Genomic DNA, 16,073 nt, shown 5'->3' on the forward strand with positions numbered 1-16,073 from the left:
CGGCTCAGGCTTGGCGGGCAGGGGTTTCTTTAGTCCGTCATAGGCCGCGTGTCCTTGGGCTGTTTGGTGCGTGGGGATCGCTGCTTACTTGGCGTCAGAGGTCCCGGCCACCGGAACCCATAGCGCATAGTGGGCTGTCAGTGAAGGTCTGTGCGGACCCTCCGCGTCTCCGGGCGTGAGATCTGGCGTAGGGCGCAGCGCCGCTGGGGCACTGACGCAGTCATCTACCAGAGTGGACGCAGGAACCAGCACCCGCGCGTTGCTCCCAGGCGCCCCCTGATCTACGGCCCTCACCCCGAGGCCTCACGCCCTGCTTCCCGTTGGTGCTTCAGGGACCCAGGCACTCTCTGCATAGATTGTAATGCAGAAAGTGGAATTGGAGATCTGGGCCCCAAATCATCCACTCAGCCAGCACATTGACCCCTTCTTCCCCAGGAAAGAGGCTCACTCTGGACCCTTCCTGCGTACCTATTAGGGCAAGCCCTAACCCTTTCACTTTGTCCAGATATCTTCTCAAGTCTGTCCTCAGTATCTCCTGTCACCTGGGAGCCCTTTGTAAAAGGGAAGTGCACACCTGCTTGCTTTACTGGCTACTGCCAGCCACAGCTGAACATTCTATTCTGTTCATTCAATGGTTATCAGGCAGTGCCCACATGGCCTGTCTTTCAGGAACCAACTCACATCCCACCTCTTTCATGAGACATTCTAACAAGGAAAGAAATGCAATTTCCTGGGTTGATGGAGGATAGAGTAGCTTTGCCTGGAGAAGCTAGGGAATCTGGGTCATAGCCCAAACCCCTTCTCCCACAGCCTCAATTAGCAGTCATGTCCCCTCTGTTCCCCTATCCCTCACATTCCCTGAACCCCATGGTGCCTAGGCTCCTTGCCACTCTGGAGTAGGAGATGGAGAAGTGAGGAGATGGATGATCACAATAAGAGATGTGAGAATTTCAGTGATCCCAAAATAACAAGGTGCTGAGGCTCTGGAAGTTGGGGGTGGCAGAGGGGTGAGCAGTGATATACACAGGAAGTCTAGAGCGGAACATGTTTGGGGCCTGCTCCCCAAATTTCTCACTTCATCTTTGTTTCCATTGGTTACTATTTCCCAGTTTGTTACTTTGTTGCCCTTCTCCCCTGCATTGTTACTTTGTTACCAGTTTCCCCCAAGCAAAGGTATATTCTTTCAGTATTAGATTTTGGGAGCACCTTGAAGGCACTAATAAACTGGACTCACCAATGAGCACCGCTCTAACTCTCCTGTAATACTATGTCACTGAGTCCAAAAAGCACCCCTGGTCACTCAAAGTTCCTCAGTTGTCCTTTGTCTTGTTCTTTATGTCCTTATCGCTCTCCTTCATTCAGAAGTAAAGTTTTCTTATTTTTCAGGAAACAGGTATTTTCTTGACTATGAGAATTCCCTAGCCCCTACCCACTGCCCTAGCAGTAAGAGCCCCTAGGGCCCACGGGGGTGAGAGACACTCCCAGAGGGTGTGAGAAGAGCCCATTTTTCACTGGACTTCAGGAGGGTGAAAGAACTCATTGGAAAAGTCTAGACTGTGGGGAGCTCAGGGAAGTTCCTGCTTGGAATAAGATGGCAATTGAAGGCCTAGGGGTGAATGAGAAAGAAATTCAATGACAGGGTGCAGAGTGGAGAGGAAGGAAATATAAAGTAGACTGGGAACTCGAAGAATTCCATCATTCATACAGAAAAGAAGAGGAGCATTCATTCAGAGGAGGCAGAGAAGGGGCCATGGAAGGACAGAGAACCAGATGAAGTGGGGAGAGGCTTTCATCAGAAGGCTGCAGGAGACATTGTGAAATGCCATAGAGAAGTTACATGAAAAAATAAGGGAGAAACCAGTGGGTGTGGGCAAAGGGTGTGATAATACTGTAATTTTGGGCGAGTGGTGATGAGAAATAGGAAGTGTGGGCAGGGATGGTAGACACCACTTTCCCAGAGGTTGGCTGAGAAGGGAGGAGAGCACAACTTTCAGAGGAGAAGCTGAGGGGACTTTTTAGAGGAGGCCATAGTGACCCCGCTGGAGAGAGAAAGGCTGCTTGATGGGGCATGTCTCAGAGGGTATCCTCATGACAGAGGTGCAAAGACACATCCATCCACATGCAGGCTAGACAGGGTGATGGTCCGTAGCACGCAGGTCTTGTGTTCAGTGGTTCTCACACCTGAACTGCATCAGAGGCACCTGTTAACATGGAGCTCATTTTAACGCAGGTTGCTGGGCCTCACCCCAAAATTTTGATTCAACAGGTCTGGGGTGGGTGACCTGCATTTCTAACAAGTTTCTGGATGCTGCTAATGCTGTGGTCAGGAACACCACTTTGAGAACCTCTCTCTGCCTGAGTCAATGTTGGCTCTATACCTGCTGACTGTGGAAAGTTACTGAAGTCTAAATCTCAGCTCACTCATCTGGGCAATGGTATAATGATCACGACCACTTCAGGGGTTGGTGTGGGGTCACATGCAGGCTTACCTTAACATTTGCAGGGGCTGGGGCAGAGAGCAAATCCAAATATGTACATGTTGAAAAATTATGAGTTAGGCTGCAAACCCATCAATCTGTCTCTTCTCTTACCTTCAGAACTCTGACATTATTACAACCATGGTCACCCTCAGGCTACTGCTCCTTGAGAGGACACAGCAGGTGTTTCTCTGAGGCTGCTTCCACAGGCAGGTCTCATTGAGGCCACCTGCCACCAGGGAGGTGGTGGCAAGAGGAACCTGCTGGCTCTGCTTTCCCTTGTTTGTTTTCCCCTTGGGTGGGGGGCCCAGGGCAGGTGAAGCTCAGGAAGATGTCCTCCAGGGAGACCTGGCTGCCTGTAGTCATCTAGCTTGTACTTCTTCTTGGCTTGCACCTGGGTTCTCCACCAGGACTTCAAGGCAAATGACCTCAGTCTGGCAGAGAGCCACCCCAATCCTCCACCCCTGAGCTGAGCTTCTTGGGACCACCAGCTGCCTATGTAACCCTTGTAGCCCATGGCAGACTATGCACACCTGGGCTAACCTGGCACTGGGAACTTTTTATTATAGCAAGACAGACTGTGAAGGAAGTGGTGAGGGAGGATGGGAGGGAAGTGGAGAGGAAGGCTGGGAGGGAAGTGGAGAGGAAGGCTGGGAGGGAAGTGGAGAGGAAGGCTGGGAGGGAAGTGGAGAGGAGGGCTGGGAGGGAAGTGGAGAGGAAGGCTGGGAGGGAAGTGGAGAGGGAGGCTTGGAGGGAAGTGGAGAAGGAGGCTCAGAGGGAGGCTTGGAGGGAAGTGGAGAGGGAGGCTTGGAGGGAGGTTGGGAGAGAGGTGGTGGCGATGAGGGGCCTGCTGGCTCTGCTTGCCCTTGTTTGTTTTCCCCTTGGGTGGGGAGCCCAGGACAGGTGAAGCTCAGGAAGATGTCCTCCAGGGAGACCTGGCTGACTGTGTAGTCATCCAGCATGTACTTCTCCTTGGCTTGCTCCAGAGTGCCAAATACCTGTGGGAAGGGAGGAGGTCACTGTGGATTGTGGGCACAGAGGAGGAGAGAAGAGACAGCAGAGGGTGGAAAGAGGAAGGGATTGTGATACGGTCCCCAAAGGGCCAGACCTCTTTCACTCTTTAGACCCCTAGAGCACTCCGAGCAAGTCATTCCTGCAGAATTTAGCTATCTGCAATCTCAGGGAAAGGGACCCTGGTTGAGAATGGTGCCAGGAAGAAGAGGTTCTGGCTGGGCCCCTGACTTGCCGTGTGACATTGGGTATGTGGCGCCCCCTATCTGGGTCTGCTGTTCTCTCTGTGAAATGAAGAGGAGTTGATCTCCGATGTCCCTTCTAGCTCAAACATATCTTATGAAATCCATATGAACGTGGTCATGGAGATATCAGAGAGGAATAGCAGCAGTACTGAACATGAGACTTCACCCAAAAGAGAAAGCAAGTGACATCAGAGCTATGCTCCCTCCAGTGCTCAGATATATGCTCACGTTTGCCCAGCTGAGGCCATCGCCAGGCAGGTGGTAATGAACCATCCCTTGGTGCTCATCTTCCAGAATACTGCCTGCACAAAGGAGAAACCATGTGCCCATGAGAACCTAGCCGAAGGGCCAAGGGAAGGTAAACTGGGCCCACAGAATTTCAGCCCTCAACCTTGGGGTCAGGCATGTGGGACTTGCCAGGAGCGAGGCACAGAAGCCCTCTGTGTAGTGTCACACACCTGGGAAGGTCAGGTCCACAAAGGCCTTGAACTCCTGAAGTGCCTCCTGCTGTCTGACGCTCCTGACCTTGGCCCGCAAAGAGTAGCCGCTGCCAAACTTGCTCTTGAGGTGCTGCGGGCTGCCCAGGCACTTGAGCTGACCCTGCACCATGATGGCCAGACGAGTACACAAGGCCTCACAGTCTTCCATGCTGGGGAGAAGCAGTGGAGGCCTGACACAGGGCTGGGGTATGCTGACATCCACCCTCTGTGTTAAACACTGAGTGTCAATACCCAGATCAGGCTGTTCCTGAGTCCCTTGCTCAGAGTGTGGCCCACATGCTAGTGCCTGGGAATTCTCACAGATTCTGTACCAGCTGATGCTAGGTCTTTCTCCACACAGCCCCTCCCTGCCCATCCATCCCACAGCCCCTATCCCAGCTCATCCATTGACACACAGATCCCCCAGCTTTACCTATGGGAGGTGATGATGATGGCCTTGCCAGACTTTCGGACCTTCTCCAGTGTGCTCCAGAGCAGGCGCCGGGCCACGGGGTCCATGCCAGTGGTTGGCTCATCCAGGAGGATGACTGCAGGCTCTCCAAGCAGGGCAATGCCAGTGCTCAGCTTCCGCTTGTTGCCACCGCTGGGGTAGAGGGGAGGAAGGTTGGACTGAGTGGCAATTGTTAATCTTCAGTAGTCCAACCCTCCCCACATTTTCTTCTCTGTCCAGAAAGTGCTCAAAACCCCTGGTAGGACTTTTTGTAACATGGCCCATCACCCTCCCCCAGGATGGCATTGTAACTTGGCTGTCAAGTCTGAGTTTAAGCCATTATCCTGGACACCATTCCCTATTCACCCGCAGTCCAGGTAAGTACATGGTCAATGAGCCTTTTTTGAGGATCTCTGTGGGTGCTGGGGATAAGGGCAAAGGGCCATTTTATTTATTTTAATGTGTAATTCTTATTTTTATTATTCTGTAAAAGGTAATAAAATATACAGAACAAAACTTTCTTTTTTAAAAAATATGTTTTTATTGAATTTTTTATAGAGAGAGGAAGGGAGAGATAGAAACATCAATGTGAGCGAGAAATATCTATTGGCTGCCTCCTGCATGCCCCCTACTGGGGATCAAGTCCACAACCCTGGCATGTGCCCTGACCAGAAACTGAACCAGGACCTCTCCATCCGTGGGGCAATGCTCAATCCACTGAGCCCCACTGGCCAGGCAAAACTTTCTCTTTTTAAAATGAATGTAAGAAATCCATATTATGGTGCTCGCTTCAGCAGCACATATACTAAAATTGGAACGATACAGAGAAGATTAGCATGGCCCCTGCACAAGGATGACACGCAAATTCGTGAAGTGTTCCATATTTTTAGAAGGAAGACTTCCAAACTCGTTTTATGAGGCCAGCATAATTCTAATTCCAAAATGAGAAAAAGACACTACAAAGAAAGAAAACTACAGACCAATATCCCTGATGAACATAGATGCCAAAATCCTGAACAAAATACTAGCAAATTGGATCCAGCAATACATCAAAAAAATTATTCGCCATGATGAAGTGGGATTCATCCCGGGGATGCAAGCTGGTACAATATTCTCAAATCAATAAATGTGGTGTATCACATGTATCAATAAATGTGATACACCACATAAACAAAATGAAAGATAAAAATCATATGATCATATCAGTAGACACTGAAAAAGCATTTGACACAATCCAGCACCCGTTTCTGATAAAAACGCTCAGCAGTGTGGGAATAGAGAGATCATATATCAACATAATAAAGACCATATATGAAAGACCTACAGCCGACATCATACTTGATGGGCAAAAATTAAAAACATTTCCCTTAAGAACAGGAGCAAGGTAAGGATGCCCACTTTCACCACTCTTATTTAATATAGTACTGGAAGTCTTAGCCACAGCAATCAGACAGGAAGAAAAAGTAAAAGGTATCCAAAGGGGAAAGGAGGAAGTGAAACTGTCATTATTTGCAGATGACATGATACTATACATAGAAAACCCCAAAGACTCACTCCATCAAAAATTTACTAGACTTAATAAATGAATTTGGCAAAGTAGCAGGATACAAAATTAACGTCAAGAAATCGATGGCATTCTTATACACCAATGATGAACTCAGAGAAAGAGAAACTAAAAAACAATCCCATTTACCATCGCAGCAAAAAAAAATTAAGATACCTAGGAATAAATTTAACCAAAGAAATAAAGGACCTATTCGCAGAAAACTACAGGTCATTGAAAAAAGAGAGAAAGATATAAAAAAGTGGAAGCACATACCTTGTTGATGGATTGGAAAAATCAACATCATTAAAATGTCCATACTGCCCAAAGCAATCTATAGATTCAATGCAATCCCCATCAAAATACCAACAATATACTTCACAGAACTAGAACAAATACTTCAAAAGTTCATATGGAACCAAAAAAGACCCTGAATAGCCACAACAATCTTGAAAAAGAACAAAGTTGGAGGGATCACATTACCAGATTTCAGGTTATACTACAAAGCCACTGTAATCAAAACAGCCTGGTACTGGCACAAGAACAGATAGACCAGTGGAACAGAACAGAGAACCCAGAAATGGACCCAAGGCAATATGCTCAATTAATATTTGACAAAGGTGGCAAGAGCATACAGTGGAGTAAAGACAGCCTCTTTAATAAATGGTGTTGGGAAAATTGGACAGCTACATGCAAAAAAATGAAACTAGACCATCAACTTGCACCATACACAAACATAAACTCAAAATGGATAAAAGACTTCAATGTGACCCATGCATCCATAAAAATCCTAGAAGAAACTGTAGGCAACAAAATTTCAGACATCATATGCAGCAGAATTTTCACTGATACATCACCTAAGGCAACAGAAACAAAGGAGAAAATGAACACATGGGACTACATCAAACTCAAAAGCTTCTGCACCGCAAAAGATACAATCATCAAAATGGAAAGGCAACACACTGTATGGGAGACCATCATTGCCAATGATATATCAGATAAGGGGTTAATTTCCAATATATAGAGAGTGCTCATACAACTCAACAAAAAGAAGACAAAGAACCCAATTAGAAAATGGGCAGAAGAACTAAATAGACACCTCTCCAAACAGGACATCCAAATGGCCAATACACATATGAAGGAATGCCCAACATCACTAATCATCAGAGAGATGCAAATTAAAACAACAACAAGGTATCACCTCACACCTGTCAGAATGGCTGCCATCAACAAAGCATCAAAACACAAGTGTTGGCAAGGGTGTGGAGAAAAGGGGATTCTAGTACACTGCTGGTGGAAATGCAGACTGGCTCAGCCACTATGGAAAACAATATGGTGTTACCTCAAAAAATTAAAAATTAAAAATTGAGCTTCCATTTGACCCAGTGATCCCACTTCTAGGAATATACCCTAAGAAGCCTGAAACACCAATCAGAAAGAATATATGTACCCCCATGTTCGTAGCAGCACTATTCACAATAGCTAAGATCTGGAAATAGCCCAAATGTCCATGAGTAGACAAATGGATGAAAAATTTGTGATACATATGCACAGTGGAGTACTATGCAGCTGTAAGAAAGAAAGATCTCTTATCTTTTGAGACGACATGGAGGGACCTGGAAAGTATTATCCTAAGCGAAACAAGCCAAGCAAAGAAAGACAAATATCACATGATCTCACTTATTTGTGGAATATAATGAACATAACAGTCTGAGGAATGGGGTAGTCCCAGAGACGTGGAAGTGGGGTACAGACTGACAATCCCCTGAAGAGGGGATTGGGGGGAGAGATAAACTACAGAACTTATATGCATGTATGTATGAACAATGGACATGGACAACAAAGGTGGGGACAGGGTGGGGAGGGAGGGGGAGGGGGGAATCAGTGGGTGAAAAAGGGGAAACATCTGTAAGAAAAATAAATAAATTAATTGAAAAAACCCAAATCCATATTATGGATTATATATAAATACTATACTCTATGGCTAATCATTAATTAGTTGTGTACATCTAATAATGTAGCCCTCTTACTGTTAACACACACACACACACACACACACACACACCAATAAAAGTTTATCCGAAAGTGGATTTTCCTGTGTTGTTTATTCTGAATGATCACAGGATTTTGTCAACGAAGGGCGGAATCACTGTGTGTGTAACATCTGTGCAAAAGAGTGCTTTAGACTCGGTTTTTAAATGAATTTTCACCCTTCAAACGACACAGATATACAAAGATGCATCCTTCATAGAAACCAAGTACAAATCAACCAATTTGAGCTAATTTCAATTACAGAAAAATGCATGGCACAGAATAGAAGCCATGATGTGGTTGTCTTTAGTTATACTGAATCTCATAACACACAAGCCAGCACAGAATGTGTTATTTAGACTTATAAGTATCTTTCCTTAGTTCAATCAGTCTTGTTCCAAGCATAAGAGAGGATACTATTCAATAATAATAACAATCACCATCATCATCATCATTATCAGGCCTATTTGACACTATAATACAAATGGGAAAAATAAACCAGGGATGCTTCCGCTGGTCCTAGTCCCAGAATATTCCCACTAAAATAACTATTCTCTTTCTAAAGGAACTGGAGTATGGGGAGGAGGTATAGATTTGGAGAACTACAAATACAAGTTTTAGAATCTTCCTGTGACCCTTTGAAAGACCAAGCGAGAGGCTCTGCCCTGCCCAGTCCTGGCCTTCATATGGCTTTGAACTCATCAATGCTCTGCTTGGTGTTGCCCTGCCGGCTCTGCCATAGAGTCTTGTACTTGTCCTGGCCTTTCCTCATGTTCTCATTGTGGATGATGTTGTGGGTCCTCTTGTTCTCATCTCTGGGCTGGAGCAGCTCAGTGGACAGGGTTATAAACTGCTGCTGCACATGCTCCTTCTTCTTGGCCTCAGTGATCTGCTTCTTCTTGTGGTCATCTAGGATGCCCTCGCTGGACAGCTCAACGCTGTAGCCCATGTACTTTGTGCCACTCCTGAAGGTTCTCTTGGACATGACAGCCCACCAGCTCCTACATGAAAGCTGGGGTGTGGGATGTCATCAACCTCCTCCTTGGTCTTCACCAGGTCATCCTGGGTTTCTTTGGCCCTGTGCTCCCACTCCTCAACTTCCTCCTACTTAGTCTAAGTATCTCTTTCAGGAGGGTGATCTTGGTGGTGTATTATGCAGTTAGTTGCTCCTGGCTTTTTATCTGATCTACTACCAGCTTCTTCAGCTCCTCCTTGGCCACAGTGCAGCCAAGGGATCAGCCTCCAGGCACTGGGCCTCCTGTGTGCTTCCTCTTCTCCTCCAGCTGCAGGGCCAGAGGGCCATCTTAGTGAACTTTTTAAAATGAACACATAGCATTTATAATGTGTAAGGTGTTGTTTTAAACTTTGCAAATGTTAACTAATTTAATCTTCAAAAGACACAAAGAAACACAAAAACCTGCTTGAAAGTGAAGCCCAGAGAAAGGGAAGAACCAAGGACAACATCCTTTATCCCTGGGTGTCTCTGACTTCCCAATCCAGGGAATGGGGTACTGACGCAAATGTTCAGGGGATGGTATGCACAACTCTAGGGCAGTTCTTGGACTCAGGAGATGTGTGGCCTGGCTTTGTTTAAGCTAATTGGACTTGGGTTAATGTCACTGGCAACAGAAAATTGAGAAATACCCCTAGGCTTCTTGGCAGAATATCAGCAGCTCAGATGCCTCAGACACAGTGGGATAAGGTAATGTGTGCCTGAAATGTAAACCTACCAAAATCAGAACTTTGTTTAATGGCAGGAAGAAAGATCTGTCCTTATTCTGCCAGGACAATAACATCTGCAGTGCTGCTACCTGACTTCAGCCACATAACTGCCCAGGGCCCAGAGGAAGTATTGCCTCGGGGTAGCCAAGGTCATTGACCCATTCTTACAGGAAGGCCACCTCCCTGCAAATCCATAAAGTGGCATGGACTGCACAGCTACCATAAGCCCAGGGCTAATGGGCTTTGCTCTACACCCCAGCACTGAGAAGAACTAGAACACATCTATTTTTTGGAGGTGGCAGGGCCAAGGGAGCTCTAAATCTTACCTGTAGGTCCTCACCAGCTGGTTTGAGTTTGTGTTCATGAGTAAGTCATCAATAATTTGGTCCACACAGGCACTGATGTGGTGCTCAGGGATACCCCGGAGCCGGGCATACATTACCAGCGTCTCCCGGCCTGTCATGTGATCCAGCAGGGCATCACACTGGGGGCAGTAGCCAATCCACTTCTGCACCTGGGGTTGGAACAAGCCCAAGAGGGAGGCATATCAGAAGGAAAGCTGCCAACTGAACACCTACTCTGGCCTTGCCCCAGCCCAGGCTCCTGCCTCTGCCCTGTGAGCAGATGTATGCCTTGGGGATGAGTGGGACAACAGTGATGTCAGCGAGCCTCGGATGCACTGCTTGCTGTTGGTATCTGTAAACAGGAACACATGGGGCTGGAGCACTTACTTGGCCCCCTACTTCCTGCCCACTTGGCATGAAACCTCAGCACCCAGTGCCTCCCTACCTCTTGTCACTTTCAAGTGTCCAGTCAATAGAAGACACTTTATTTTTCCCCTTTAAAAATATTTTCTGTTAGACACATATAGACATGAATAGATTTTCTTTATGAAATATTTACATAAAAGCTACTGGAATCTCTTGTTGGATCCCTGCCCCAGGCCTGGTGTGGTCAGGTTGATGTGCACCTCCAGAATTTTGCACGGATGTGCACTCCCTGCAGAGGACTGTTGTGTGTTGTTTTTGCCAAACAGTATCATCCCTTATCAACAGACTGTAACTAGCTTTTCTAGCACAAAATTACATCTTAAAGATCTTCCTTGGTCAATAAACACAGACCTATTCTGACTCATTTTAATTGCCACTTAGTCTTTTATGGAAGGTTTCTAGATTTTACTTAGCTGTTTATAAAAATTCAGGCACCTTTGAGTTATTTCCAGGTTTTTGCCATTGTGAACTTGCAGTGACCCACCCTGGTTTGTGCCCATGTTCAAACATTCCTCTGGAGCACATGATGAAAATAAAATATCATTTTTGAAAATAACCAAATTTTGCCTTGGCCGGTTTGGCTCAGTGGTTGGAGCGTCGGCCTGCGGACCAGAGAGTCCCGGGTTTGGTTCCTGCTAGGGGCACGTACTGCCCCCGCAAAAGAAAATAACCAAATTTTCTTTCCCCATCTTCCTCCCCACTTTAAGCAGCTGGACAGCTTTGGGATGGGGAGGAGGGGTAACTGCTGAGAAGAAAACAGACAACTTGAATAAAGAGGCTTTAAATATTTCACTATTAAATATAAGTATTTCTGGTAGATTGCCATTATCAAGTGATTTTTAACCTAATGTTTCTTATATTTCTAGTTTGCTAAAAATATAAAGAGTAGGTACTGTGTTTCTTTAAAATGCCTTTTCAAGCTGTGGTACATGTACACAATGGAATACTATGCAGCTGTAAGAAAGAAAGATCTCTTATCCTCTGAGATGGCATGGAAGGACCTGGAGAGTATTATGCTAAGCGAAATAAGCCAAGCAGAGAAAGACAAATATCACATGATCTCACTTATTTGTGGAATATAATGAACTAAACAAACTGCTGAACAAAATTAACCCAGAGACATGAAGGTGGGGTACAGGCTGACAAACCTCAGAGGAGGGGGATTTGTGGGGGGAAGAGATAAACCACAGAACTTACATTCATGTATGTATGACCAATGAACATAGACAACAAAGCTGGGGATGAGGCTGGGGGGGGGAGGGGAGGAGGAGGGTGTCAATGGGGGAAAAATGAGAAACACCTGTAACAAAAACAAACAAACAAACAAATAAATAAATAATAACATGCTTTTCAGCATCTATTGATAAATATTTTTCTCCTTTTATCTATTAAGGTAGGGATTTATATTGATGAATTTTTCTACTATTTTTTTAAAAATATCTTTTCTTTATTGATTTTTAGAGAGAGAGGAAAGGAGAGAAAGACTGATAGAAATATCGACAAGAGAGAACATCAATTGGCCGCCTCCTGTATGCTCCCCACTGGGGATCAGGCCCACAACCTGGGCATGTCCCCTGACCAGAGATCAAACCGGCAACCTCTTGGTGCATGAGTCAATGCTCAACCATTGAGAGACACCAGCCAGGTGGATTTTTCTACTATTGAAACTTACATTTCTGGGATAAGCCAGACTTGATCATAATTTTTATTCTCTCAATATATTACTGAATTTGTACTGTTGATATTTTATTTATGATATTTATGTTCCTATATGAAACTGGCCTATGCTTCATTTTGGATCCTTGTCTGGTTTTATTATCACTTATGAGTTGGTAGCACCCAATCTTTTCTCCCATGATTCTGAAGGGCTCTACAAGAAGGAAATGATCTGTTTGATGGTGGTCAGTAGACTTGTCCATCAATCCCTTTCAGCCTAGACTTTTTAAAGAAGGGGTAAGTCTTTGACCATTATTTCATTTTATTTTAAATTATTATTATTTTTAATCCTCACAAAAGATATATTTTTATTGATTTTAGAGAGAGAGGAAGGGAAAGAGAGAGAGAAACGTCAATGTAAGTGAGAAGCATAGATCAGTTATCGGTTGCCTCCCCCAACCAGGGATTGAATCAGTAACTTAAGTATGTACCCTGACTGGGAATCAAACCTGCAACATTTTTGGTGTACAGGATAATGCTCCAATTCACTGAGCCACCTGGCCAGGGCCTTTGACCATTGTTTTATTTATTTTTTAATTCTCACCTGAGGATATTTTTCTATTTATCATCAGATAGAATGTGAGGGAGGGAGGGGGGAGAGAGGGAGAAAGGGAGAGAGAGAAACATTGATGTGAGAGAGACACATCGACTGGTTGCCTCCCGCACAATCCAACCGGGGCTGAGGACGAACTGCAACCGAGGTACGTGCCCTTGGCTGGAACTGAACCCATGACTCATTGGTCTGCGGGATGACGCTCTAACTGCTGAGCCAAACCAGTCAGGACCATTGTTTTAATTTTATATCTGGTTTTGGTGCATACAGACAGTTTTTCTATTTTTTGTACCAGTTTTGGGACAGAAGTCTTGAAAATGTAATTTGATTTAAAGAAAATGAAGAAATGTGACATTGCTTACACACACCTGAGTTTGCTGTAAACCTGTTGCCATGGTGATTTATCTGGGATGGCCAAGGAGCCCCGTTCAGCACATAGTGGCACCAGGGACCAATGACAACTTTACAGCGGAGCTAAATAATTCTGAGGCAGTGAGTGACTCAGACAGAAATGCATGTGGACTCTCAGAAGTCACTGCTGATTTTTGGAATAACAACAGATACCAATAAGACTGTATTTTAGAAGATGTGAAAGAATGTTTAAAAATACTTGTGCAGCCCTGGCCGGTTTGGCTCAGCGGTTAGAGCATTGGCCTGCGGTCCATAGAGACCTGGGTTCGGTTCCCGCTAAGGGCACATACCTCGGTTGCAGTTTGTCCCCGGCCCTGGTTGGTCGTGTGGGTGGCAGCCACTCTATGAGTCCCTTTCACATCGATGTTTCTCTCTCTCCCTCCTGCTCTATCTGAACAAAGAATGAAAAAGTGTCCTCGGGTGAGGATAAAAAAATAAATAAATAAAAATACTTGTGCAGATGAAAGGTGGTGAGCTCACAAAGAAAGAGAGCAAGGGCGCAGCTTTGTTAGGATTCTTTAATGATATCAATTCAAGTGATATTTCTAGGAGAAAATACAGAAACAGAGGAACAAGTTTAACATGATTGAAATTCCAGATTTCCAACTATGAATTAAAAAAATTTTTTTTTCTTTATTGATTTTACAGAGGGAAGAAGGGAGAGGAGGAAAGAGATGGAAACATCGATGAGAGAAAACATTGATTAGCCACCTCCTGCGTGGCCCCCTTGGGGATGTGCCCTGACCAGGAATCCAATTGGCAACCTCTTGGTGCATGGGTCGATGCTCAACCACTGAGCCACACTGGCCGGGCCCAACTATGAATTTTTACAAAGTCCCAAGAGGTAATGTGCAAATGGGTTCCAGGAAGACTGAAGTCCGATTTCTTGCCAGCTGGGCAGGATGAAGTCCTTGCAGCAGATGTCATTTGATTTTAAATACTACAAAGCGATGTAACATTTCTTACCGCCCAAGTTTATGGAATAAATTCATACTTTCTTCTATGTGAGCTTCAATAAATGTAAGTTGATGAGTGACTGATGACAATAAAGCCAGATGTAGGATCTGCCCAGAACTGTGTGCCCTTGTCCCTCTTTTCTTTTTCCTTTCTTCCTTCTCTTTTTCTTTTTGTAACAGCTTTATTGAGACATAATTTACATACCATACTGTTCACCCACTCACCACATTCACCCATTGTTGAAAGGTTTTTAGCATATTCAGAGTGGTAGATCCATCATCACAATAAATTTTAGGACATTTCATCACCCCCAAAAGAACCCCTGTATCCATTAGCAGTCACTCCCCATTTCCTCCAACACTCCACTACTGGCAACCACTAATCCACTAATTGTCTCTATAGATTTGTCTATTCTGGACATTTCACATAAATGGAATAATATAATATATGGCTTTTTGTGACTGGCTTCTTTCACTTAATGTTTTTGAGGTCCATTTTATATGTAGCATTATCTGTACTTCATTCTTTTAAATAATATTCCATTGTATGGACAGGTCATATTTTGTTTATTGATCTGTTGATGAACATATGAGTTGTTTTCACCTTTTGGCTATTATGAGTAATTCATGTTCAAGTTTTTGTGTAGATGTAGGTTTTCAATTCTTCTGGGCATACACCCAGAAGTGGAATTCTGGGTCATGTGGTAAATCTATGTTGAACCTTTTAATCTTTTAATTGGAGTCTTTAGTCCATTTATACCTAATGTTATTACTAGATTTAAATCTACTTCTATTCAGGGCTGTTTGTTCCATATATTCTAAGTTCCTTTTTCTCTAGCTTCTTGTTTTGTCACATTGATCCCCATCCCCATCATTTTTCTGTTGGCCTAAAAGGTATATACACTTCCCCCCTATTCTTTTGGTTGTTTTCTTGGGTACTAAAACATACATCGTTGATTTAGCAATGTGTAGTGTTAACTGGAACTTTATTTTCTTTGTGAACAAAGTAGGACCTTGAAATACTTTAACCTCATACCCTCTCCTGACTGAAAATCATTACTGTCATATTTTCTAATTTTTATATGTATTTTAAACTGTATAAAACATTATTATAGCTTTGTTTAGTCAAAACTTGCACATTTACTCTTTTAAAAACAGCTCTTCATTTCTTTCTGCATCTTTGAGCTTCACTGGGGATCATTTTTCTTCTGCCTGAAGATTACTCTTTATTATTTATTTTTGTGCACATCTGCTAGTGATAAATTCCTTCAGTTTTTGTTTATCTGAAAATGTCTTTTAAAAAATATATTCTTTTTACAGTACAGTTTTATAGGATATACTATTGTAGGTTGGTTGTTATGCGATATATCAGTTATGATGTGTCATTCAATTTTCTTATTCTATTTTCTTCTGGCCCTTATTGCTTCTGTTAAGAAGTCAGCTGTGGGTCCAACTGTTACTCCTTTGAAGGTGGGTCCTTTCTTTCTTTTCTTTTTTTTTAATCTTCACCTGAGGACATTTTTCCATTTTTTGTTCAGATAGAGTGGGAGGGAGAGAGAGAGGGAAAGAGAGAGAGAAACATTGACGTGAAAGGGACACATCGAGTGGCTGCCTCCTGCACGGCCCAACTAGGACCAGGGACAAACTGCAACCAAGGTACGTACCCTTAGTGGGAACTGAACCCTGGTCTCTCTGAACCGCAGGTCGA

General features: G+C 44.3%; 1 protein-coding gene and 1 non-coding gene across 2 annotated transcripts in view; one reads left to right on the plus strand and one right to left on the minus strand.

Annotated features, from left to right (window-relative positions):
- Positions 1-3,106: 3,106 nt before the first annotated feature.
- LOC118642245 (ATP-binding cassette sub-family A member 17-like) overlaps positions 3,107-16,073 on the minus strand; it is a gene marked incomplete at its 3' end in the record, with an annotated part of 168,845 nt that continues 155,878 nt past the window's right edge. The window contains exons 26-30 of the mRNA XM_036279905.1: positions 10,286-10,473; positions 4,646-4,816; positions 4,192-4,382; positions 3,962-4,035; positions 3,107-3,475 (exon numbers count right to left, since the gene is read on the minus strand). Coding sequence (XP_036135798.1) covers positions 3,107-3,475; positions 3,962-4,035; positions 4,192-4,382; positions 4,646-4,816; positions 10,286-10,473 — 993 coding nt within the window. The remainder of the gene's footprint in view (positions 3,476-3,961; positions 4,036-4,191; positions 4,383-4,645; positions 4,817-10,285; positions 10,474-16,073) is intronic.
- On the plus strand, positions 5,445-5,551 carry LOC118642923. Its single transcript, XR_004961832.1, has one exon. It is a non-coding gene; the product is annotated as a U6 spliceosomal RNA (small nuclear RNA).

This window comes from Molossus molossus, unplaced genomic scaffold (assembly GCF_014108415.1).
Source record: "Molossus molossus isolate mMolMol1 unplaced genomic scaffold, mMolMol1.p scaffold_m16_p_3, whole genome shotgun sequence".
Lineage (NCBI taxonomy): Eukaryota > Metazoa > Chordata > Mammalia > Chiroptera > Molossidae > Molossus > Molossus molossus.